The sequence below is a fragment of the Haplochromis burtoni genome, unplaced genomic scaffold (assembly GCF_018398535.1).
Source record: "Haplochromis burtoni strain Fernald_Lab_line unplaced genomic scaffold, NCSU_Asbu1 Contig_6, whole genome shotgun sequence".
Classification (NCBI taxonomy): Eukaryota; Metazoa; Chordata; class Actinopteri; order Cichliformes; family Cichlidae; genus Haplochromis; species Haplochromis burtoni.
In genome coordinates, this window is record NW_024582367.1 from 4,617,977 (window position 1) to 4,644,703 (window position 26,727).

Below are 26,727 nucleotides of genomic sequence, written 5' to 3' on the forward strand. Positions count from 1 at the left end.
AGGATAAACCCGTACCTGGATCACATTAGACATGGCAAAGCAGCTGGGATCACACGATGTAGCAAGCAGAGTCATTAATGTGTTTGACTGTTGGGAGAACAGGTGGAATATGGCAGATATTGCAATTAGAAACATAATTAATGTGTAAGAATATAACGATTTGGTTAGAATTAACAAAAAATCAAACCAAAAATTAAATTAAGTAGGACCTATATTTGCTAGAATTTTAAATCTTTCCAGATATTTATTATTCTTATCCCTCTTTTTTATACAGGCTTCTAATTTTTTGTTGGTGATTATAGTTACTGGAAATTATAAACACCACCGACAGCAAATTATATCAGCAGTTAATTATTAAGTAATTAACTTACCCAATGGCTGTAATTGTCTGGTTAATAGGCTCTTGGCAAGTTGGTATTATTCTTTGCCAATAAGAGAAAGAATCACTGGCCCACCCGGTTGGAATCTTGCCATTAGGTCAGTGATGAAACACACTGGCCTATGTTGTCGCATTGTCTCAACTCAAACGTTAAATACCATACATTTGTTAAAAATTAGACTTGCTTAAACTGACGTCAAGTTTTCGTTTGATCTTTGATTATAATGGGCCTTTTAAAGCAGTCAAAAACCAAAGCGGATATTTTGGCATAGCAGTGCAAAGAACATATAGGTGTAATTGGTAACATTAAGAGAAATTCCATTTGGATGAGCTAGTTCCAGCGTCCAAATGTTGGCCCGCCGTTATAGTTGGTAATGATATTTCACTCAGTGTTTTTCTTGCTATGACAAGTCAAAATATATTCAGTGAAAAGGCCTATTCAGAATTAGCCAAAAAAGTGTCATGATCTTTATAAATGCCACAATCTTAAAGAAATACCTATAACATTACTCAGTGTTTCTTCTAGAGCCCTATACTTTTGTCCACCCTCGGGGCTTTGAGATCCTGCACACATGTATTGATCTGACTCCGTCTTGGCTTGGGTGTAATCAAAGCTTTGCCACTGATCTGTGCAAGACTGTCTGATCAATTCTATGATCTCCCATTTTTAGCCTCCATTGTGCATTCACTCGTGTCCCACGTGGTAAAATTTGAGTCCTCCTACTTTCTTTTTGAATGGCGCCATCGCCACCTGGTCTCCATTCACTTATTGATTGCCGCAGGCTATGGTGATCAGCTGGGTCCGGTTTGGTATTTAGCATTTCTAATGCCCCTCTGCTTGAAAAGAGGCCTCCGTAAAACATTGTCAGGCCTCTCTCCCCCACAAAAATAACTGCATGATTCTCCATCAGCATTCAAAAGAGATCAGGTTAACTCACTAGAGAAAAAGCCAAGCTGCACATAATGTTTCTCTTCAGGGATTTCTTTCTTTATCATTATGATTATGTGTCAACACCATGCCCCTTGCCCTCTCTCCTTTTGGGACCAGCCCATTTAGGTGTACCCTAGCTATTTCTGCCTTCGCCGTTGACAGTTTGCATATCTGAAGTTGCCAATCAAGGCTATGAAACTCTCTGTGGCCCTCATTTTCTTCCCAGCCGCCAGAATCCATCACTCATGGCGCACAAGGACAAAAGGAGGCTGTACTGCTGGAGGGTAGTTGGTGTGTTGGGGAAGGCGGTGTGTGAGGTGTTACGGTGGAACTACCCCATTCTCTGGTTTTCAGAGCGAGGCTCAAGGGTTAATGATTGGTTGAATGGTTTCTTGCCCCTTCTTCTGAGCTTGTTTTATATCTGGAGATAGGGCTTCCTTTGTTCACTTGTGACAAAGTGCACCGGGACAATGAGGACCTCAAAGTTCAGAGCTTACCTCAGTTTTTCATGTGCAGTGGGGTATGCTGGCACTCCAGGTCTCTTCAATGCACTCGGGGACAAAGGAAGAGAAAGTGAGTGCGCATGTGGGAGGAGATGGGGATTAAGGCATTCATCAATCTTTAACCTGTGCACTGTGAACACCAGACACAGCTGAACTCTGATGGTGGATCACACTTCTCTGTCTGTATTCACTACGGTTCACACGAGGGGTTGACAAATCTCATCATGCCTACTCTTTGGCTTTACCCGCTGAGGTTTTCAATAAAAATCCAGAATCAAAATTATCTTCAGACATTGAGGTGATGATGAAACAATTCATTAGCATCATTAGCACTTCATCATTAGATTCAAACTCGACAAAAGCATCATTCTCTCTCTCTTTTTTAATATTGCCCATCATTTTACATAGCAGCTTTGTACTGCCAGGCATTAATGGTTTAAAACAGAGTGGTATTGTTGCCTTTCTTTCAAAATAACAGTCAGTGTGCTGTCTTTGCAGTACTTAATCGAATCCCCACGGTAATAAATTTTACACAACAAGGCCCGTTACCTCTAATTGGGCCCCAATTTGCCAAATATATATGTGGAGTGACAGTGGGTAGATTGATTAGTTACACGTTTTAAGTGACGATGCAGCTGAAAACTTGAGGGTGTTTTGTCTGGTGCATCCTAGTCCCTCCAGCAAAGTATGTTATAAACTGTCATCCTCTCATCTGGAACAAAAAGCAACATGTCAGACAAACAGACCTGAAGAAATGCCGCTTTGTACTGCATGCACATACTCGCAGGAGTTTTATTTCCAGTTAATGATCCTCATTTGGTTTTTAATGTCCCCATCAACCACAGGCTTGCTGACATTCGATGACGTCTTGAGCTATGCCCTTTAATTTCTGATAAGTGCAAATAGTTTGTGCTACTTTATGGCCATGCCAAGTTCTCAGCGTTTTGAGACACAAAGATTGATGGGCCTCTAAACCCACTGACTCAGCATATGAATCTAAACAAAGTCTCCTAATGTAAGTCTGACTGCGGGTTGAGGTAAAGATGACAAGCATTCACAATCCATCGCCTTTCAACCGTAGACATTTTTTATATACATTTTAATTTATGTAACTTTAACTTTAGTTGAAAGTAATGCTCACTTTTAAACAATAATTGTTGGTGAAGTGCCAGTAGAAACACAAGTGTATTGTGAGCTGCTGAGCAAATTATAGGTCTTGGGTAATATGGCTGACATTGTTTGATTTAATGCTTTTAAAAGCATTTTCCAGTTCACATAGATAGCAAAGAAAAAAAAGGAAAATAGTCGGAAAAATATTTGCAAATGGTGTTGGTTAAAGAAGTAGTCATTAAGGCATAATCGTTCTGCAAGTGTCCCCTTTTTGTGGCAATTTATTCAGCAAAGGGGTAGGTCTGTCTCGGAGCTTATACTTAATGCTATTGTCTTCCTGCTCCTACTGCCATTCCATCTGCCCTGAAAAGAACCCATAAGATTTGCTAAACTTGCCAGCAGGTCCCATGTTTCACGCTTAATAGGCAAACAGCCCAATTATTTTCCTCCTCCGGTGGTCTAATTGGAGCCCATGCAGGTTTAGATGGCAGTGCAAGCACAGACCTGGAGACGAGGAGGAGGGAAGACGTCTTTACAGTAAAAGTTTCCTGTCAATAAGGTTTTCTATCCCACATTACCCCACACCCACCCACACACACAGACACACACTCCTCATTCCCACTGGCAAAGACAATGTGTTTTTACAACAGCTCATTAATGACAGAATGACTGATTTGATGGGACTTTAAAAAGGAAGCTTAGTCTCATTGTAAGGACACTGTCTCCAGTGGAAAGTTGGTTTATTTTGAAGTAATTGTTGTGGATTACGGCACTTGTGGCCTTTCAAAGTGGGGGATAACCTCTTTCATTCTGCTTACTCGCATTAGCATCCAAATGTCCTCTCAAGTGATTTACTGGATTTCTCCAAAGAAATAAACTGTAATTTGAATTTGACTTGTGGTTACTCTTTACTACAACACAACAAGCGTGTGCATCTCCATATAGAAGCAAACAGACATTTGCTCTTCTACAATAATTTGAAATCAAAAAACAGATACGAGTAAAAAAAAAATGAGTATAGGCTTTGAGTGGCGTCTCTTTTGAAGGGTTATAAAGACTTGATGTGTCATTATTTACACATACAGCTGATATTCCTTTAGGCTTGTGTGCGTAATCACAATACCTTTCATTATTTTAAGGGTGTGCTTTTGTACACATCAGTGCACCCTGTTTAAAAGATTATTCTATCCATCACTAAGATGTCAAATCATGACCTGCTATTCATTAACAGCTAATGCTTTTATCCCCAAATGACCCCATTACCTCACAATCACAGACATACATTGTACCCAACATGCATACAAAAACATGCACACCCCTTAAACTCCATATTTTATGCATATTTATGGAGGATAGTCTTTAAGCAGTGGTGCTTTCCCATTAGGCTGTTGCATTAGGCTATTATGCTAATTTCTTGCAAGATATATATATATATATATATATATATATATCATGTAAGCATGGGACTAATTTTGAAGTCAAAATTTCATATATATTTGTTGTAACTGAATAAATCATTTTATTTCAGTAAATGAATGAAGACTACAAAGAGACACAAAAGTGTCAGAAAGAAACACAAAATGACCAAAAAGAGATTAAAACCATCCCACAGATAGACAAATTGACTACAATAAGAAACAAATTGCCACAAAAAGATGAAAAATGAAGGTAAAGAGATATAAAAGGAGCACAAAACAGAGAACAGAAGGGTACATTTCTACACTGCATTACAGATGTCCTCGCTTGACACCACATTTGGGATTTTCTACAGTGGAGAGGAAGCCTGCAAGTCTAAACCTGCTGAAATGACCTTTCTGTGGTGGTTATCATGGGGTCATGAGACACAGCTGGTGCCTACAGCCAGATGAAGAAGCTGAGGTGACGGGACGGGATCCAAATAGCACTGCGGTCCACCTGCTGCCTTTTCAACTCACCCCGGTACCAGAGAACTCCTGCTGAGTGGCACCATGACAACCAATGAGTTCCCACTGATTGGCCAAGCTGTTACAAATTAGCACATAGGGTAGCTTCATAGAGTCATTAGCATATAAAGAGGTGAACTGAGGGCACAGAGAAAAGTCATCTGGGGTGTTCCCTGCAGTGCCCCTGGTCCTGTATAATGACCACTGAGCAAATTGACAGTGTCCCTGAATTCAGACACCAACATGCTTGCTCTGTCAGTCACGTGTCAGTACTACCTTCAGGCAATGGTGATTCACTGGGGAAGTTAGAACAGTGTCCTAAAGGCATAGACAGCACCTTTGGGATTATCCCAGTTTTAAGAGAGGATGAAGAGTGCAACTTCAGCAGCATCAGCACAATTACTTTACCCATTGTCCTTTGCACCTTCAAGCTTAACCTCTCATCATTATCCCGTTGCCTGTTTCTTTCCTCCTTGTTTTCAACCTCCACCACCTTCTTCTCCTCCTGCACCATGTGTGGGCTACAGTGACCTTATACGAGATTACACTGCAAGGCTTACAGTTTAACAACTGTAACGTAAGGTTCAAAGGTCAAACAGTTGGACAAGGGGGCACAAGAAGGATCAATTCTTATCATCAGTCTTAATGAAACAGGACATCATTAAAAGCTACTTTTGGTTAATGAGAAGCACTTCCCAGTGGCCCTTTGCATTTACTATTAGCTCAGCAGTGAATGAGCTCTCATTGATTCCAGAGAATGAGCATTAACAATACCTAATTCTGTCAGTAATGATCCTCTGTGATTGTAAAGAGGACTTATCAATAGCAGCTGAAGAACTTATTCCCTTGTTCTTCATATTAAATATTAAAGCTGGAGCATTATTTTGATTATGTTACATGCAACAGGAAAAAAAACTCCAATACAAAGTGACTTCTACAAGGAAGAAAGTTATGTTGTAATACAGGGAATTCAGAACATCTGTGGTCCCAGAGGCAGTTTAAGCTATTACATAGTAATACATGGTATGGTACCACTTGAATCTGCTGTCTCCCTCTGTTTCCCTGAGAAGGAAAACCTTGCCATATTGATTCTATTTTTCTTCTTGCAAGTAGGGATTTGCTGATGGCTGAGAAACCTCTGCAGCCTGCAATAGACTGGTGCCAGTATGCATGCTATCTGTGTAAGAGCGAGTTCCCATTCAAGACTAGTGTTTTGGCTGACTTTGACCAGTGACATAGTATCTACTAGCTGATGCCATTTTTAATCTGCCTCGATGCAACTGACGACTTAATGATTGGGATAGCTACTTAGCAATAGCCCTTGGTGACTCCACCTCCCATGGTGCAATTAGCTCTGGATACAACATCCTGGTGTGTCCTGCAGCTTGCACATGAGACTAACAACTCTGTAATCTGTTATCAATTATCCTTCTTACAATTATCCTTCTCCTTTCTTCCTCTCCATCCCACCATCTTCCATTATATTGCACTGCCACAGTTTCCTCGTTACTTAATTAAAACTAAAATCTTTTTTTACTTTAACTCCTAATTCATCCTTTGACTCTAAAACATTTCACACTGTTGTCTTCCTGCCCCAAGATCCTTCATCCAAAGTACAGAGTCGACCTCAGGGGTATGCAGGAAACTTGAATATTCCAAGTAGCTCCTTTTGTTTTTTTAGTCATTCTTTCTTTCTTTGGTCTGTTCACTGTTATCCCATTTTTTCTCAGTCTTTGGCAAAGAGAATATCATGTTCTTTCAAGGGCACTTGTTTTCTATTTGGTGAGGAATGTTTGTCTTGACTCTTGACCCTTTACCAGAAGCTGTTTGCGTATCTGAATACAGAAAACCCCTTTCAAGTGGACCAAGTCAGCTGAGAGACAGACAAAATAATTTCATTTCAAAAGGAATGGGAGGATGTTTGAGGACTTATTGCCCCTAGAGAAAAATAACTAATGACATCTAATCATTTCCATCTTCCAGAAGTATCAAATAGACCATAGAATTTCTTAATAGAGTGACAAGTGGTTTTTGACTGAGTATTTAATCTTTTGTACAGCTGAACTGCACTGCACAATGATCATCACTTCTCAGTTTTGTCAGCTAAGCACTTTGTGGCTTATTTTTCAGCCTAGTTCAGCTTCTCAAGTTGCCACTGTGTTGCATTCCTCCATCGTGGCAATCCCCTACGTCGCCCCTCCTCAAGCTGACCTCTCAAAGTGGTGAAGCAGGAAGTTTTCAGATGGTTTAGCACTTGTCAGGGTGACTCTGGTGACCCCAGATGCTGTCCAGATGCAGGTCAGTGGTGGGGTGCAGGATGCTGTCCAAGTGACTTACAGCATGCTGTAAAAAAGCCACTATGGAAAGAACGGAGAGGGGTTAAACTCTAAACTCCACCTTGCAGAATGAGCCAAATAAGCATGAAATGCCTCAGAGATTGACTTCCTTGTTATTGTGTTTAGCTTTCGGTCTAATGTTGTGGCAGCTCGTTTTTGAAAACGTTGACACTTCGGGCTTGTCACCAGAGGTTCTGTTGTAGATCAGTGGAAAGCTTTAAGTGGCAAGTTATGGTTTCCAAATGTTACTGAGTTACTGCTCCACAGCAGTAAGAAAAACATTCCTGCACATTTCCCAGTGTTACCCTTCCAGTGTATTTCAGCATTGCTGTCGTTGTGACAAATATCGTGGGCCATTAACTTTTGAAGTGACGCCGATTAACTTTATTCAAGCTTAAGCATAAGCCCAAAGTCACTTTCATATATGATTGAGACACTTCAAGCAGAATCTAATCAGTTTTTTGTTTGGCTATTTGATGACTGCTAGTGAAGCGCAATTAGGTTCAGTGAAGTGACCAAATGACAAATAAATGGATTGATGCCCAGGGAGAGGGTGCACAAGCGCAGAAGAAATTAGCAGCAGAGTACCGTCTACTTTGCTCACCTCATCTGTTTATGTTTTCTTTTATAATTAACCAGGATTGTTTCAATGGCCCCCAGAGTGCCTAGTGAGTGGACTAATAGAAATAAAGGCTGTCTAATGGACTGAGGGCAGACTATATTATTTTGCCCTTCAAACTGGCCCCTGAAACCCCCCTAAACCAAGCCACGGCCCATTCTTTAAGCAATAGCCATAAAAGCCAATGAACCATAGGAGTATGTTTGCCATATGGCCTTTGATTGTTAGCGGGAGAAATGGAAGGAGAAAGCAAGAAGGCGTAAAGGGGCTGTGTAGTTTGTGCGCGTGTGTTCTGAGAGGTATGTCCTCAAAATTGTGCAGAATTGTCCTCTGCAAGTGGTGACAGCATGAACATTAACCAGACATACTTATATTTTTGTATGTGTGCAAGTATTTGTAATTTACAGCACTTGACTGCAAGTGCAACAGTGTTTCTGGGGATGGCGGCTGACAGGTTTTGCTGCAGGCCCTGAGGGTCAGGCCAGCAGAAGGTTACACAAACCATACGCTCGTGCACAGCCATTCACACCTTGCACAAATCCATAGAGTCTTGACATGTACTGTATTTCACAGAGGTGTATCAGTATTTTTTGGTTTCAGTATCTATTATACTGTGCTGTGCAAAAGTCTTAAGTCACCCCTTATTTCTTTATTTTTTTAATTTCTTAATTTCTTTTTTTCTTGAGCTGTAGTTTTCAAGACTTTCCTAATGTCTGTCGAGGTTTTCTTTGGACGTTTGCTGCTTTTTCACTCATCTCCAGTTCATCCTTGTACTCCTTGTTTGTTAAGCTACTTAATACTGACCAATGAATCATTCAAGTATAGAAAAGCCACCTAACTAAAGGGACAAACTCATGCTGTATCTACACATAACAGGAGTGTCCAACTCCAGGCCTTAAGGGCCGGTGTCCTGCAGGTTTTAGATGTGTCCTTGAGGTAAATTATTTCCTCAACATGTCTTGAAGTTGTCCAGATGCCTGGTAAGAACTAATCATTTGATTAAGGTATGTTGACCCAGGGTGATACCTAAAACCTGCAGGAAGCCGGCATTTGAGGCCTGGAGTTGGACACCCCTGATATAGAACTTAGCAAAGTACCAGTTTTAAATTGTATCTTTAGCCACTTTGCTACTAGCAGCTTGCCACAAAAGCATATAAGAAGAGAGCGCAGGCAGGGTGGAGTGGATGGAAACAAGTGTCAGGAGTGATTTGTGACAGAAGAAGAACAGAAAAAGTAAAAAGGAAGACTTGCTATGTGTGGTTTAGAGACAGTGGCACTAACTATAAGACACAAGGCGGAGCTGGGAGTGACAGAGCTGAATATGCAAAGAGTTTCATGGGAACAACTAGGATGGACAAGATTAGAAATGAGCATATCATAGGTACAGCTCAGGTTGAGTGGTTTAGAGACAGAATTAGAGAGGCCAGCATAGACATGGGACAAAGAGAAAGAGCACAGAGAAAATTCATGATGTAGGAAAGGAGGACATGTAGCGGGTTAGTGTGGCAGAGGAGAATGCATGGACAAGGTGAAATGGATGCAGGTGATCTGCTGTGGCAACGTCTAAAGAAGAAGATGGCAGCACTTTGTTACTTGTCACAAAAACATGTAATTTATTCCTATTTTTTGTTAGTTAAAAAATGCGAAAGCTAACACGTTTTTTTACAGGTATAACATAGTTTTTTTGCACCAACAAGGTGATTGGCTAAAAACCTGGCATATCTCGGGATTGTGTGCAGTGTGTCCTTAAAAAATTGAGGAAACTGGACAAGGGGAGGAAGAATAAGAAGTGGCAGGCCTTAAAAAAACAACAACAAAAAACAACTATCTACAGCAGAAGTCCTTAAGAAGGTCTGACACAGTGATCAATCAAAATTTGAAGGTTTTGGTTTAAATAATAATCAGTATTTATGAAAGAGGTGTGTACAGAGTGCCTACAGACATCTGTAAAACATGGTGGAGGCCGTGTCATTACTTGGGGCTGCGTTTCAGCTAGTGGTGTTGGGGATCCCGTGAAAAATGATGCAATTATGAAGCTGAAAAATGGCATCAGATTTCAATCCACAATGCAATACCATTTGGAAAGGGTGTCATTGACTCCTGCTTCATTGCCTCAGCATGACAATGATCCCCAAACACACAGGCAGTGCAGTAAAAGCTGGATAGAAAAACACTCAATAGCCCGAACCTCAAAGTTGTTAAAGCAGTGTGGGCGTTAAGGCAATGGTGAAGAATAAAGGGGATCATACAGGATATTGATTTTCAAGCTTATAAGAAATATATCAACTTTTTGCATCATCTCTTATATTGTCCATTTCCAAAATTAGGAAATAGGAAAGCCAATAAGTTCTGCAACTTAACTTGTTTGAACTGTGGCGAATAGTGTCTTTGTGCAGCAGGAAACATTTTCTTGATTAGTGGGAATGTAATATAAAGCAGTGGTTGTATGAGTGGTAGCTGTATTGGATTTTGTGTACTGCGTGCATATAGCATACTGGATATTTTCTCTTTGTTCTTTTTTCCATTCATGCATAATGCATTATGGCATTTCCCATGCATGCCACTGTGTGCTGTCTTATCTTCCTTTAGCTCTGCTCCTTTGTCCTGGGATTCCACAGCTTCCCAGCTACATGGGCACATACCAGGTTGACAGTCCCCTCGCTATCAGCCCAGGCCTGCTATCTCCGCATGGACCATGGCAGACACTCCATTGAGAGAAGATTACAGCATTCGTCTTTGTTCTACTAATCACCCTGTCTGTATTCCTTGTACATGAATCATGATTTTGGGATATACAAAATTGGAAAGTCACTGACTAATTAGGTTTATTAATCTAAAGAAATAATTTCTTTTTTGTGTGTGTGTGTTTTCAGAGTCTTTTCTTTTCAAGGAGGAGATTGATTTCATAATTAGGAGTTGTATTTAGTTGTAGAGCTGTAAATAAATCATTTTAGTATTCATCGGATGTTGCCCTTTAAGAGTTCTAGGACATGTTTTATTGAGATGCTGTTACATTTTTGCCACAAAAGGGACATTTGCTGCTGTCACATACACGGTATTGGCAGCAAAACTCGTGACTGGCACTGAAACACTTATCACCTAATGATTGTAACAATATTATTCATTTATTTTAGTAATATCAATAGAAGTATTAGTATAAAAAAACAGAGACGGCCTACAAAGGCTGCGGCCGACCTTAGAAGTACCACAATAGCTGCTTGATGAGACATAATATTATTTCTAGTGCTTGATTTAAAGGCACGAATTGTTTTGCTCAATTTTACGCCAAATCTTACTTGGCATTGTGCTGGAAAAACACACACGGAGAGGAGTTTCATCTTTGAATTCTTCCATCCGGCTGATTTCAAGCCTGTTGCCCTCAATGATAGGCTGAACACATGCTGCAGTCTGATGTTAATTCCAATGTTTTATTTTATGTACAAACACACAAAAAAGTTATCTACATAAACCCCAATGAATAGGGTTCTTAAATGTGCCTGTTTAAAAAGCAGACAGCTACAAATAACTTTCCGCTGACTGTTCCATTCCCTTAGGAGGCCCAGTTACTGCTCGGGGAATTTATGAGGCTTCATTGACACCATTCATAGACCTTTTACTGCCGTCCATCTGATCAGTTTGAAGCTATGAAGCTTCAGCGGACCTCATGAGAGCCATCTGTGTGTCTGTCTGTCTGCTGAAATTAAAAGCGGCCTTGTTCGCTCTGAAACTTTCTTGCTAAAGTTTTTGTCTTCTCTCAGTTAAAGTTTTGCAGCTTTTCCTGTGGGACTTTGTCGATGTGTTGAGCGTCTGTATTATTTTGTGTAATTACAGTGACATTGCTGATGCTATTTGCTCCATTTAGAGCTGCGAGATTCCTCTCATGCCTCTTTCAAAGATGGGCGTACTCATATAAAAATCTTGTGCGGGCACATCCTTTGTGGCATGTGTCTGTCTTTAATTTATGTTATGGTGCACATGTCCATGCTGTAGTAAAGTGACACCTTTTAAGACATCGTCTTCATGCAAATTTGTGTGTGGCTTGACTTCCCTATAACTATCAAGTGTTACAGGCCCCACTTTAGTTTCACAGCGGTGACATTGAACCCTTTTCTTCTCTTCAGCAATACTTCCCAGATGCTAAATGTACTTTCACTAACATTAAAGTCATTGTCTAACTATTACTGCGCACTAAGAGGCGCAATTCCACATTGCTGCATGCTCTAAATCCACCACAAAGCTTTGGTGCATCTGATTGTGCCTCACGCAGCACATCGCTTCATCCTCTTTGCTCTCTTATTGTTGATAAAATGATTAGGCCCTCAGTGTGAGTGCATGTTGGCGTAAATGATTTTGATGTATGGCAGAAGCTGAGCTTGATTTAGTCTTTGACTACATTAGCTGCCAATCTTTGCTTTCTTTCCTGACCATGATGGACACCCACAGGATCAGAGGTCACCTATGTGTAGTGATGACCTTGACCCAGTCTTGACACTGGCAATGGGTCGGTATGGTCAGTATTAGAAAGTGCTAGGTCTGTAACCTCAATACGGTTCTGGGTATTCACATGATAAATGAATGGCTGTCTCATAGGGGTGGAAAGGGAAAAAAAGACATTGTGTCCACTTTGACCCCTTCAAACAGCGCTCCAGGGAGAGTTGGGGCCTGAATCTGCTTTTAGGGTTATAATGTAGCCTCCGGAGGCTAGGGATCATGTTCCTAAATAACCTCCAGACATCCTCGGGGATTTATGGAACCACTGGACTAGAAGTACACCTTGGATTAGGGTCAGGCTTGGAGTATAGTCAAGTATTGTGCAGGAGTTGAAGCAAGAGTAGTCCTGAATGTGTCTACACATGTGAGTCTTTTGCACACAGACCTGCATGTTTATGACTGTTATAAAGTGTAAGAGGTGAGATCTCTGTGTGATCTGACGAGCTAATGCAAATCTAATCTTAGCCAGCTGCATGCCTTCAGCCCTTTCAGCCTCATCTGCTTCTTTCTTCTCCAGCTGAGGGACACATTATTAAAGCTACAAATTACCAAGACCCAGAGGTTCTTCCACTCGTGGTGATAGCAAGCAGATGGCAGCAAAGCTAAGAGAGACCCATCTTTTCTCCCCATCCCCATCTCCTTACATAAAGCACCATTTGCATTTCATGAGCCTTAATTGCGTCTGTTGCCCTCCTCCCCACCGGCTCTGCGATTTTGTGCCTGTCACTGTGCACCCCTGCACCCTTGAAGAAGCTGTGATAGATTAAGGTAGGCCTTCTGTTTGTATCCCCTTCATTGTGTTTCAGAAATTAGAAAATATTATCTCCCAGCCGAGTCGAAGTCAAAAAAGGGATGGCTGTGGGGGGTTGGAGGCTGGAGTGCAGGATTTGATAGTGACATTGGGTGTGATAGGAAAAGGCGGGGAAAAATTTTAAGGTATTAATGGGGAAAGTGATTATTATAAAAGCTAGTCCTTGACCCTGTGACGGGAAAACAATGACGCATGGAATCCCCAGACACCTATAAAGCACTGAGTTAATAATGCATATCAGTTAACAGTTGATGGGCACAAAACAATGATTTTGTGCTCTTTTTAAGGCTTTTTTTTTCATTTCTTTTTTCCCTGCTATTCCAAAACATGCATCAGTATGAGAATTTACAGAAATACTGAATAAAAATGCTTAGAGTTTATGATGTTTGCCAAATAATGCTACAATAGTCAAATGACAAACTATGACTATAGTCATCATCAGTTAATTTTCAGACCAGTCTGGTGTCTGTCTGCTTTGTCCTTTAACGCATTTGCGGTTGTGTTGTTGTGTCGTGGGCCATATGAGCAGACAGAGTTTCAAGTTTACAGTTTAAAGAAAAGGGATATTTAGATTATAGAAAACAATGCGTGGCTTAAAACTAGTCAGCACAATCAAAAAGAAGAAAGTACAAATCTGATATTTTGTTCCATGCTCTAATGCATTGCACATGTTTATATTTATCCCAGTAATATTGGACATTGGGGCAATTTAGGATTATTTCTCTGTGTTAAAATAGAAGGGGATTACCACAACATAAATGGTAAAACAAAATCCTGACATTTTACCAGCTAGTCGGATACAGACAGGCAACAAATTAATGCAAAACCTCTGAATAAATGAATGAATAAGCATAATCTGTAAGGCAATTTCATGGAATGGTTTGATGACCATATAAATTGTGTGAATCGTTTTAAATCTTAAACCTAGGTACGCACCTTTGGGTAATTTTGTGTTAGACATCGCAGAAATAAGGAAATATCTTCAGAATTAATGATGGGAACCATCTAGGCCCATTGAAGTGTATACAGATGATGCCAAACAGCATTTTAAAGCTACTTGTTGTAAATTCTTGTGTTTGGAAGGTTTTAGACTATTTTTAATCTTAACTTGACAACTTATTATTTTATGTTCAACACGATCACTGAGCAGTGAAGCAGAAACGAGGCTAGCTGCCCTTATGTAATACTGATTTGTACCACAAGATGGTGCAGCTAGTCAGTACATAACCTTCATTTAACCAGGCAAATTTAGAGAAATTGTAATTTACAATAGCATGGATGACCCTGATGAAGGCCACAAGCTGAAAAGCGTTGGTCAGACGATAAAGTTGTTCCTCTTCCCTTTAAGTGTTGTTGGAGTTCCTGCATTGGGATTTTTTTCATCCTCTCCATGCACCTTGGAAGTAGGTGAACTTGTGCCAGAAATCTTTGCTGGAATTTACAATGGCAGACTGGTAAAAAGTGACAGTATACTCAATATAGTTGTAACTGTAACCTGTTGCCCATTTTCAATTTCTTCACTGTCTGCTCATTTGACTTGACTTGATTTTGTTAGTTTGTTTTTTACTTTGTTTTTGTCTTCTTCTTTTTTAACTTAAATTTTCATTTAACTCTGTCCCTTAAAATAAAGATCTCTTTTGTAAAGAAGTACTGGTCAGTTCTTTTGTGAGCTTAGGAATTTAAATTGCAGTCTGTAGTCTCTCTATTTCTTTTTTGAATCTGGCTTTGTTGTATTATTAATAATGGTAATAATACTTTATCAAATGGAGAAGAGTAATCTGTCTTCTACCTTTACGTCTGATGATGTCTTGCGCAGAAGAAGCTTCATAATGGCTTTGGAGGAGGCACATTTATCAGTCTGACTAAAGTAGACTAGTTGGCAGAATCACCCCCCTCTATCTCATACATGCATACTAATGACAATGATGTACCGTCACAAACAAGCTGAGTTCCAGACAAACCTTAATCATCATATAAGGCGTTAACGAGGTTTGACACACTTCATTAAGAAAAGAATATGATCTGCCACACCCACCAGAGGCTATTTCGGTCGGTCTCCCTTCTCGGTTCAATGGTAGATGGTGAAATGACGTGCAGTACTCCAATTGTACCACACAGCGGCAGTGTTTGCTAATCTAGTATGAGACATATAGTAAATGTTGGCTTTGCTACTGTGTGCTTCCACTGGATGGCAGTATTGCACAGGACATGCAAAATTTTTAAGCCTGTAACTATGTACATTGACCTAAGGAAATTGAAATGTGCCTGGGTACACCATGATGACATCATACATTGGAATGGTATAATGTGGTATGCACATCTGCACACACAGAGACTTTCCCAGTCTGTAAACAACAACAACACACACCCACACGCTCGCAGACCAGAATGCAGTGTTCCCATTTTACCCAGTGCTAGAATGTCAGAGGGGGCAGTAGTAGGAGACTGTGACCGCCTGAGCCTGCAACAAGAATCTTTCTTTAGAGTGTACTCTTTCACTGCTGGAGATTTAGACGCATCATCAGCTCAGTGCAAAAGTGCTAGCTGAGGAGTGACTGTTATAGAAACAGAATATTCAGACTCCATTAGTCAGAACGGCTGAGTGTTCTTCAGATTGATTAGATATGTTATAGATGTGTGCACTGCGACTGAAAGACACAGTAAGCTCCATTAAGGTGGCAAGAATCATCCTTTAATGGTTAAATTCAAAGTAGCTTTTGGTAATATCAAGAGCATTTGGTTTTGGTGTAAACATAGCACAGCTGAAAGTGGCAGCTTTACACAAAATAATCAAGAGGGCAGTTGTCATTAGAGGCAGTCTCTTCTAACTGGACCCAATGAAGAGCATCATGCTGAAAAACCATAGCAGACTATTATCTAGTGTAAGCTCAGAATGAAATACTTGAATCCAACACAGTGTAGTTCTTTTTTGGAAGGGGAGAGGATCTCAGAGGAGATGCCATCAAGTGGAGGACAGATGCTTTCTCATTAGTGTTCAGAACATGCTCCCAGTCCTCTTATGTCTGATGTCACGAGAGACACAGTATACACTGAAACGCTATCTGCGTGTTTTGAATAGCTGGCATCGTGCGCCGTGTGGGTGACACAAGTCGCATACAGCATTTGCAACCACACGCACTAACCTAGGTTTGACTGGCTAAATTGCACACAGACATTTACAGGCTGCGTTTCAGTTGCCGATGTCTTCGACTGATCTCAAACGTTTTCACACACGTCAGTAATAGCAAATATGCCACGACACATGGGTAGTAATCATCATTTTCCACATTAAGCTTTTGGAGCTCAGAAAAGTGTGTCTCAAAGTTTACGGGCAAACAGCAAAATGACTTCTGCAAAATGTAACGGTTTACTTTACATGCATAGAGTGTTACAGTCCCTTGTAACAGTGGAATACACAATATTAGATAATGTGAAAGTAGTTTTATTTAGTAAGTGAGTGTTTTAGGCTAGATTGTCATAAACATTTGTTATGCACAACATATAAACAGTAAAGGTTTTATACAGTAGACAAAAAACCATCTAAACGTCAGTGGGCAGAGACTGCAGCATGTCAAACTTCAAGTATGTGAAACAGACAGTTGTATCATTACTGCAAACCTCTCTGTCCTTTTATCACTTAATAGAGTTAATATTTCAGTCATGTTTTTCCTATCATCTCATATTTTATATGGCTTCAACTCGGTGGCATTTATTCTAGTAGCGTTAAGTGTATAACTTCTTCCTTTCGGTATAATGCCCCACAGTGATTATGCTCTTTCTGATACTTTTCTACAAAGACTTCTTGAGAATTGAACAGCCATACGCGCGAGGCGAACATAAACATCAGAATGATGGAAAATTAAGGCAAAATTAAGGCAGAGCTGAAAAATAAAAGCTTATTTAAAGTTCTTTCTCTGTGATCTGACTATAAACTCGCAGAATAATACTGACATTCCATTCTAAATGACTTTCGATTGCATTAGTGCACCACCCCAACCGTGTTTATCCGCCGTTTACAGTAGCTGATAAAAGGGGAAAAAAAATAATCAGACACTGCAAAGTGAAATCGGCTGTGTTCCCTAAAGAAGCAGCCCGGCACTAGATGTAGAAGTGCACCGCTGGCTGAGTCTCACTTTAATTAATGGCAAGCTGTTTGACTCTAAACAATAACAAAGCAACTCTGCTGTAAATGATTGCTATCAGTAATAGGAATGATAAATACATAGCACCATCTTTTGTTGAAAGTAAGAAATGGAAAAAAGACTGAAAACAAATACACTTAAACTTGCAAATTCACAAATAGAAAAGGACCAAATCCATATTCATGGCTATGCTACATCCATGGATGTTACCACTCTCTTTTGTAAAGCAACCCCGTCGAAAATGCTTAATTAACCTCTCTATTTCTATACATGCACTTTGGTTAGTATACTTCAAGAAACACTTTTTTTTTCTCTCTTACTTATTACTTGGCAATTACCAAAACAAAAAAGGCAAAAAAAAAAATAATCCCACAACAAAAATAGTCTATAATTATTTCATCATTACAAACAAAGACTGAGGCACTTAATCAGCTAAAATAAAGCTCATAGTATCCATTGACAGAGCAACACAAAAACTATGTACATATATGTAAAAAGTGTTATAAATATGTTTTAAACCATAGATACTATATACATCTTTAAACTGAGACAGTATTGGTGTTTTCGTGTTTTGGTTTGATTTTTGGTATTAATCCCCCCTTCTGTGAACTTGGTGTTTTGGCCTGGTGGCTCCACTGGTAGTTGGGCATCACGAGTTATACTTCAGAGGGGTACTGATAGCACTTGCAGTTGGGCGGGGGGTGGGGGGTGGGGGGTTACTGGGAACAGTGGGATGGAGTGACGGCTCATTCTCGCTTCCTCAAGATGACATAGATGAGTCCGCTGATCAGCGCCAAGGGGAAGGCCACCCACGCCAGGATGTAGGAGTAGCCAAATGAATTTCCCTCCGGCACCCATTCTGGACTCATCACCGTGTAGATGATGGCTCCGCTCATCACAAACAAACCTGCAAGGGGGAAAAGGTGACTTTTTAATAATACTGGCCATAATCATCTTAGTGTTAGATCAGGTTTCTGTGTGTCTTGTGTCCTGGGCTGAACCCTGCTTGGCGGCAGTAACGAGCAGGTCAGTTTCCCAGAAGGCATTCCCCCGCATTACATCACACTTTTTCATGCTTGTTGAACCCCATTGTGGCCTATGTAAGCTTTTCCAGCTCTGCCCACCGACCAACCTTGTCTGACATGGCACGATCTGTTTGTCAGACCCCCCCATCCTCCCACGCCACACCTCCCACCGCCAGCCTTACTGACATTTGAACACTGCGCGGCTGGCAGTGTTCCCAGTGTCATTCCTGTTTGGCTGAGTGGGCAACTGGGTGCCTGGCAATGTGCTGGCACCGTGGAGAGAAAACCTGGGATTTTGTAAAGGGCTGCCAAGAGAGAACACAATGGACTTGCAGTAGAGATGCTCTCTGGCCAAAGGGCATGGAGTACAATGAACAAGGGGAGTATAAAAACCATTAGTAACTGGCTCATACCTAAATCTGATTCTCTCCAATAGAACATGGAAAGTGAGCATCCACTAATGGTTTCTTGGTGGTGGTGGTGGATTTGTACTGTATGAGTAGCACCTTTTGAGACTACCCAGGTGTTGCTGTGTTATTAATGCAGGTCAGAGTAGTGCGGAAGCTAGACTACCAGTCAAAAGTTTGCATGCACTTCCCAGAGGGCACTGCATGGCAGAATGCTATGGTAGCCATTTTGGTTACTCTATGCAAGTCACTGACTCTGGATCCAGCAAAACAGCCCCAGACCATCACGCTTCCTCCTTCATGTTTGACATTTGATGTCACATGTTGGGGAACCATCCTTTTGCTTACGTGACGGTGTAAAGAAAATCTTGGCTGATCAACCAAAGATTTCAAATCTTGATTCATCAGTCCATGACACCTTCTTCCAGTCTTCAGTAGTCCATTGGCTGTGTTTCATGGACCAGGCAAGCCCTTTTTTTCTTATTCTGGCATCTTAGCAATGGCTTTCTTGCTGCAGCTCAACCCGTCAAACCTTCAACTTAAAGCCTTCTCTTTACAGTCAAAAATGAGACTTGCTTACCACGATTACTCTTGAACTGAACATTTAAAGCTGTGGTCTTGTGTATTGGCTGTCACACAACCTGATGACTCAACTTCCTGTCAGAGTTTCTCCAAGTTTCTGAGTGCCTTTTAATGGTGAAGGTGACTGTACTCACTGACACATTGAGTTTCTTCACCATTTCTCTGACAGGAACAACCTACACTTACAAGCATTATGATCTTCTGTCTCTCTTCCTTTGTTATTTGCCTTTTACTTGCAATTTTTATAGCAACACACATCTTTTTGCAGTACAATACTCATGCTACCCTACACGTGGATCGATGAGGTTATAAGTAGTCAATGAAAGTTGGGACACATTTGATGAGAGCTGTTTAAATTTCAATTCAAAAAAAAGAACTGCGGTGTTCTAAAACATTTCAGTGACCGTGTATATTAGTCATTCTTGGGAAAATAAAGAAGATTTCAATTTTTCAGCTTCTCAAAATTGAAAAAAAAAAGCTGATTTATTTGGTTGCTACTGTTATCAATGAAATGCCTAATTTTTTAAATACATTTTTATTATATTTACTCACGTAATATAAAAATTATGTGAATGTGTTAAGGGTGATGAACTCACTGGCAAGGATCTGGAAGGTTCCAGTGAGGAAGAAGCGTCCACCCTTCTGCAAAGTGAAGAGCTGGCAGAAGAAGAGGAAGAGAGACAGGCAGCTGAAGATGATGGATAGGATCATGACAGCCTGGACCGACTGAATCCACTCTGCAGGGGAGAGAGGGGAGTTGAAAAGAGAGAGAGAGTCCTGTCAGCAACAGCACGCCAGTCATCATGAACCAGAGCATAATAGATGTTTGATTGACTTAATGAACACACAACAGAATGAGAAGACAGAAATGAAAAAAATCCAAGCCCAAAGTGTACTGTTGTACTGTGCCCCTGCTGAATTTAAGCATCCTCACAAATAAAACATAATGAGGCAGCCCTGGCATTGTTGACTTCTGGGAATCTATAATGGATCCTTAACAATGAAACCTAGGTATCTTATTTCTAAAAGCTCTGTGAGCCCCTCACAGTAGGACCTATGACTAAATGTGCCATATTGATTTTTCCTCCAAGGCCAGGCTTCTAGAAGCTATTAACCCATTAGACACATGTATTGACAGAGTCCACCATGCACCATCTACTCTACTGGTGCTCAATCTCCATGTATGGTTGTGTGTTTTTGCGTTTTACTCGTGCTGCCATTCCAGGAATCATTGGACTTCCAAGCAGTGTCTATTTCTTGACTGATGGTTTTCCATGCTTACTTCCTACCCCATCAGGCCCTATCAGGTTTCTCACCTTACCTCACTTCCTGCCCCACAGGTTTCCTGAAGCACTCGCGCTTTCCCTTCCTCTATATACTTATTTAGTCTTTCGCTTTAGTCACATTTACTATTTCTATTTTTGTGCTCTTATCTCCCTAGATCTGTGTGTATTGGCATAAGTTGCAAATGCCACTCACTAGCTGCTGTCCAGTCCTGACGCCTGCAAGTAGTCCAGATAAGTCTTTAAAATATGTATTTCTTTAATATAACTCAATCTGTATGCATGCCTCTGCGAAGGTTTGACATTGAAATATATGGATTTGTCTACTTCAAAATTCTCATACATCTGTGATTTATTGATTCTCTTACTTTTTTTTAAATAAGAGGCATATTGCGGTTTTAATGGAGGCGCACTTACAAAGTGAAAAAAGGCACAGTGCATAATTTATTAGTGCTCGTTCTCAAGAACAACAAGGATGATTAAGCGATAAAACAGCTTACTTTGTGTGATGTTTTTCACTTTAACTGACCGCATTTTAACTCAGCATTACAACAATTCATTACCCTGTAACACATTTCATGCATTTTATTCTGTGGCCGTTTAAAAAACAATCACAGTTTTTCTGGTGAAACTGCATGATGACTACATAGAGTTACCAGCTCGGAGTCAGGTTTCCTACAATGGCAGCAGCAGAGAATGTCCCGAGGACCACTGGCTCATAGATGAGATATGGGAAGAAACATGACACATTGCAAATCTCCATCCATAAAATGTCGCCAGCTTGATACCACACCCACGCAACAATTAGATTCCACTATGATAACCGTGTTTTCAAATGTTATATATAAATCTGTGATAGCATTTTGTGAATGCAGCGACAGTACACTGCTTTCTAATAAACAGCCCTCCAGCCCTCCTTCCTTCCTTCTTTCCCGACCAGTAGTAGGAAACAGTGACATCGCGCATTTCCTGGCATGAGGCGTGCTTCACGGTTCAAAATAACACAGAAACCCAAGAGGGACTCGCATTCAAAAATGAACATAAACTGGGTCTGGGTTCATTATTATTACGGAAATAACTTCCAGGAAGAGCAACTAAAGGATTCTGCTGAAATTCAAAACAGGAAAGTAACTGTTGAAGCTTTTCCCAAAACAGTAAACAGCAAAAATAAAACTGCTGTAGTATTCCCTCACTTGTTTATGTGGTGTAGGTCTGTGCTGGGGCAGCAGACATTCCTCGACCGCTAAATTTAGAGCAAGTAAATTTTGTGAAGTAATTTTCCTGGCTGCAAGCACGTGATGTTTAACTCACTCAGCATTTGATAACTGTGGCATCACACAGTGTGTGTGTGTGTGTGTTTTTCTTTTCTTTTTTTCATGGCAACACTGAAGGTTTAGAAATTCCCTAAAAATAACTGTGATGCCCATGATTATGATTTGGTTCAGAGGAAAGTTGATTGCTCAGCAAAGCTTCCAAAAGCTCTTTTGAACGCAGGCTTGGCCCCAACGTGCGAGCAGACCACTATCTTCCATCTCTCAAAGCCAAAGCAAAGACCTGGGAACGGCACACGCGCCTTCTTAAATAAACACTCTGCGTCAGTGCACCAGTGAAAGCAAGTCAAACAAACTGACTGCACCATCAAACTACCTGGCAGAGTGTGCAACCACTGCTGCCCCTGACAAAATACACACTGGCTGAACGCAGCTCATACTAGACAAATGACATCAGCCAGCTACAGCCAGCAGCTCTTGCAGCACTGTGACGGCACTTTTAGTAGCAAAGCATACAGCTGATGCAGAGTGAACATTCATGAAGAGGAAAATATATCACTCTTTGACTTTTTTGACATTGTAAAAGATTTGTATTTAGTGTCTACTATAAATATGAATATCAGTATTTCTAATTAAAGCATCCAGTGTCTGACTTTGTGTACATAAATCTCCTAACGCTGCACCTGCTGCCTTAAATTGTCCTAATGATCCCTGCAAGCTAACACGGGACACTAAGATCTTACTCTGGGCGTGACCCACTATCAGCATGCTATGTTCTGCTCACGGTGGTCCAAGGCTTCCCTGGTTTCAAACACACAGGCACATAGATTTAAAACTTTAAATACTCTTTGCAGCCCCACCCTGATTCTCCACAGCTCTGTTAATATGGACTCCCAACACGAGACCTGAATATGGACATCGCACCACGACTATTTATACAGTGGCAGCCTATCAGCTAGCACTTCAAAACAGCACTGCCACATTCTCTGCCCTAGATGGCACCACAGTTCCAGAGTAACTGTGACACACCCACACCATAGGGTAGGTAAATGATGGATTTTTAAAGTAAAGCAAGTTTAAAACTGAGCTTCAGAGAGAACAGAGCAGCATGTAAATTCCCCAGCCACTGTATTGTCAACAAACAGTTTAAAGGCAAACAGCAAAATATAAGTGAGGCTGGTATCTGACCTCCAGTTGATGCTGGGCTACATCCAGAGGTAGTACAGTTTATCCATAGGTCTGATGTGGTAGATTCACCTGTTGTCCATACCTGGTGGCAACAACATACAACTCAGTCAATAAGAGAAATAGATCTCATTGGCATAGTTCTATTCCTAAGACACACATAAATAAGTTGAATAATAATTATTTTATGTTTAGTGGTGGAGGTAAAACATCCATAACGGCTCCAAGAGAGTCAGTTTGCATGTAATCCTCCACGATATCTTATATCTTCAGGATACTGAGTGCACATGCATGCCTTTCTAATTGCTCCTGCTCTGTGTGCATGCTCACTATGACATCTGAACAAACAGAGACACGGGTAAACATGTCATTTTCACTCACGCTGACAATTGTTGACACAAAGAGGAGAACCAGAGCAGCGAGGTGCAGGAAGATGATTCCAAGTAGCAGGAGCAGCATCTTTACAGATGATCTGGAAAGCAGTGAGTAGAGGAGACAATCAGACGGTCAATGTACGTGTGTGTGTATTTGTGTGGATGCCAGATTGGTGGGATATGGGTGTGTCGCTGCAGCACGTTCAACGCGGACAGGCTTTTAAGAAATTTTATCTCAGCCTGTCTGTTTGAGATGACAGGATCCTTCCATAACATCAGTTTCAAAAGGCAGTGAATAATTAACGATATTATTCATATAGTCAGAGGTATGGTGCCTTTGAGTCACAGCCAGTGTAACAGCAAGTTTGTCAATATGATTAAACTTTAAAGATTATCTCAGGAGGGACCCTTTTTGCTTTAACAACACAAAATTTTGGCTTTTTTAAGCAAAAATAAATAAATAAATAAATAAATAAATAAATAAAATAATAATACGTCTTTTTTTTCTTTGAAACTTCTTAAATCCGCCATATATCATTTACAAAACTGCATTTATTTCAGTTATATTCGGGTTTTTTCGGGTAGCAAAATGACTTGTTAAAACAAAGCGAAGGAAACACGATTAGACAAAGGCTTATTAATTCTGTCTATAGTTGAAATTAATATGCTAAACTTAATGCCAGTTTATTTGCGGTGACAGCTCAATTCCCCCGTGTCTGTGTGTACGCGCAATGAAGCAGTCTGCGCGGGGAAAATCTCGTTTCTCCCTTTAATCCGCCGGAACTGCCTGAGTGCGCCTGAACGTAACTAAGTTTAGAAAAAAGCAAAGTCCACTTACTTCGAGCGTAGAGCTTGTATGTCCACAAAAAGAGAAGCAAAAGCAAGTTTGCCCGAAAAAGAGTCCGACAGCGGTAGTCCTCTGTCCTAAAAGTCGCTCTCAGACTAGATTGATGCCAGGACTGACGTTCTGTTATAAAGTCTCATTATGGAAGAACAACGCCCTGCGTGCGTCGCTGCGTCATGGAGTGACCCTCTGGTTCACAGCCAGTGTTCCCAATATAGACGCGCTATGCGTAATGCCATGGGTTGCCTTAGTTACTAACTTACTGTGTGTAGTAACCTGGTAATAATTGTTTGGCTGTCGTGGTAACTAACAGCAACTATGTGATTTCGAGGTTTCTCTTTCATCTTTTGTTGTATTAGGTATTAGGAATTTAATTTGGCGTTCCATATTGTAGATATTTATAAGTAATGTAATAAGACATCTGAAACTTTCTTTTTTGGCATATTTATAGTTTCTATCATTAAATAATAAGGGGATTTATTTGAAAATCAAGCACAATTGTCCAAGAATTGCAAGACATTAGTTGTTGTTTTTTTCTTAATTTACGTTCATTTCTTGTTTATGCAAGGAATCTAAACAAATGATAAATAAATAAAGACCTTTTTCTGGTCATATATCGTATGTAATAGCTTATGTGTTTGTGGTACAACACTGTAAGGCAATGAAAAGCAACGTTTCCTTGGAAACCACGGGAGTCAGAGTGACAGACTCGGTTGTAATGTTTTGTAATGTGATGTAGCGTGGGCCTTCTCCCTCTGGTAGTCATGAACTACGCGCTGTGACTCACTGCGTGCATGAAAGTGTGGATGGGCATGCTCAGCACACCACAAGTGAGAGATAGCATCTGGGGCTCTCCTCTGTTTGACGTGACTCATTTCCAGTGGGAGTGTGATGGTGTTCCACCCTGAAAAAGGACCCCTGATGTTAAAAGTATGCACTTTGGTCAGTTCTATAAACGTGTGTGTTGTAACAAGCGTAATTCAAAGAAATATATTCAGGGAGTTAACCATGAAAATATTATACCGTATAAATTGATGGCCTTATCTCTTTCTCCCTCTGGATCGTGTTCAGGGCAGAATTACAGAGATACAAGGTAACCAGTAAATACTACGATCATTTAGAAAGGCAATTCTTTTTGATTGATTCTGCCCTTCGTTGTACATGTTAAAAGCATCATTTCTAATAAAATTCCTCTTCCAAACATTAAAAGACGTTTGCACTAGCTTCTTGGCTGAGCAGCACAAACTTATCAAACTTTCCTCACATTAGCAGGTTGGTGGAGTAGCTTAGGGTGTAACTGACCTCCCATAACCCCCTGTCAGTGTCCACTTTCTATTCTTCAACACTTAGCTTACACTTCCTGGATTCTGCTATATTTGTTCCTCACACTCACATGAAAATGAGGTGGGACAGTTAGAGGAGCAGATCAAGTGCTGCTCTTAGTCAGAGCTTTGGGACTCCTTGAATCCAAGTTTTTGACATGATTAGCCTGAGTTGCATCAAGTACCTCTTTGCATGTTGTGATTGTTTTGGTATGTGTCACTGATATCTGCTGTGTATTTAACCCAGAGTAGCTCTGGTTATCAGGCCTGAACTCTGATTGTATGAGCTGTGAAATGGTCAACAATAATGGTTTACATTGACATTCAGAGGAGAGGTCTCGTTAAAACCGTAGCGCAGCCGTGTAGGCCCTCCTCATTCCCATCCCTTATATGTCAATGTTTGTAAAAGACTGACAATCAGTGGGCTGAAAGGACACGGGAGTGTTAAGTTTACTCCATTTGCTGGGGTTGAAGCCAAGCACTCTGGGAAGAGCCACATAGCAAACATTCAGAGTGAGATACTGAATAATGTTACATTTGGAATCAGCTCCTAACATTTCATCTCTGTCACTAACATGGCTTCGCATAGCTTCACGTTAGCACATACCAAAACCATAGATAGGACATCAGCCCAAGGACATGGATCTAGAAACTGGACATGATTGAGTTACAGTAACTCCATCCAGATGGCAGCAAATAAATTTTTTGTTCTACCATAATAGATCCTAAAAAGTGCAAAACAGAAGGCGAGCTTTGACCCACAGCAATCTTCTTCTTGATGACTTTAAGTTAGTCTAAGAGGCTGCTTTCTTTCACTTATCTTGACTCAAGCATTAACTGGAATGAATACATGGCTTATACTCACAGCAGACATCTTTCAGATTTTCTGTGAGACAGTGGATACAGCTGATGCTCCTTAAGGGTCGGGGGGGCCTATCTGCGTCACTGTTGAGTCACTTGGGAACAGGCCTCCTGCCTTGTGTTTCAGGTTGTGGCAGCTGTTGGCCAAAAGTGCCTCGTTTCTGTAATCAGCATGTGAAGTGTCACTATTAGTCGCTGCAGTTTAATAGCTCTCTTCCTGCTGCAGCAATATTGTTGTTGGACCATCCAGCTCTTCTACCCCCAGTCTGCCCAGATGTTAACAGTTATTAAATTTAAAAGACCACATATGATCTAGTAACTATCATACC

At 40.7% G+C, this 26,727-nt stretch overlaps 1 protein-coding gene across 1 annotated transcript; it reads right to left on the reverse strand.

Annotated features, from left to right (window-relative positions):
* Positions 1-15,772: 15,772 nt before the first annotated feature.
* On the reverse strand, positions 15,773-24,360 carry pmp22b (peripheral myelin protein 22b). Its single transcript, XM_005913553.3, has 5 exons — positions 24,210-24,360; positions 23,379-23,469; positions 23,001-23,082; positions 19,855-19,995; positions 15,773-18,151 (listed from the first exon to the last, which is right to left on the reverse strand). Exons 2-5 carry the CDS (start codon positions 23,454-23,456, stop codon positions 17,991-17,993), a joined length of 462 nt encoding a protein of 153 aa, XP_005913615.1. The 5' UTR covers positions 23,457-23,469; positions 24,210-24,360; the 3' UTR covers positions 15,773-17,990.
* Positions 24,361-26,727: the final 2,367 nt, after the last annotated feature.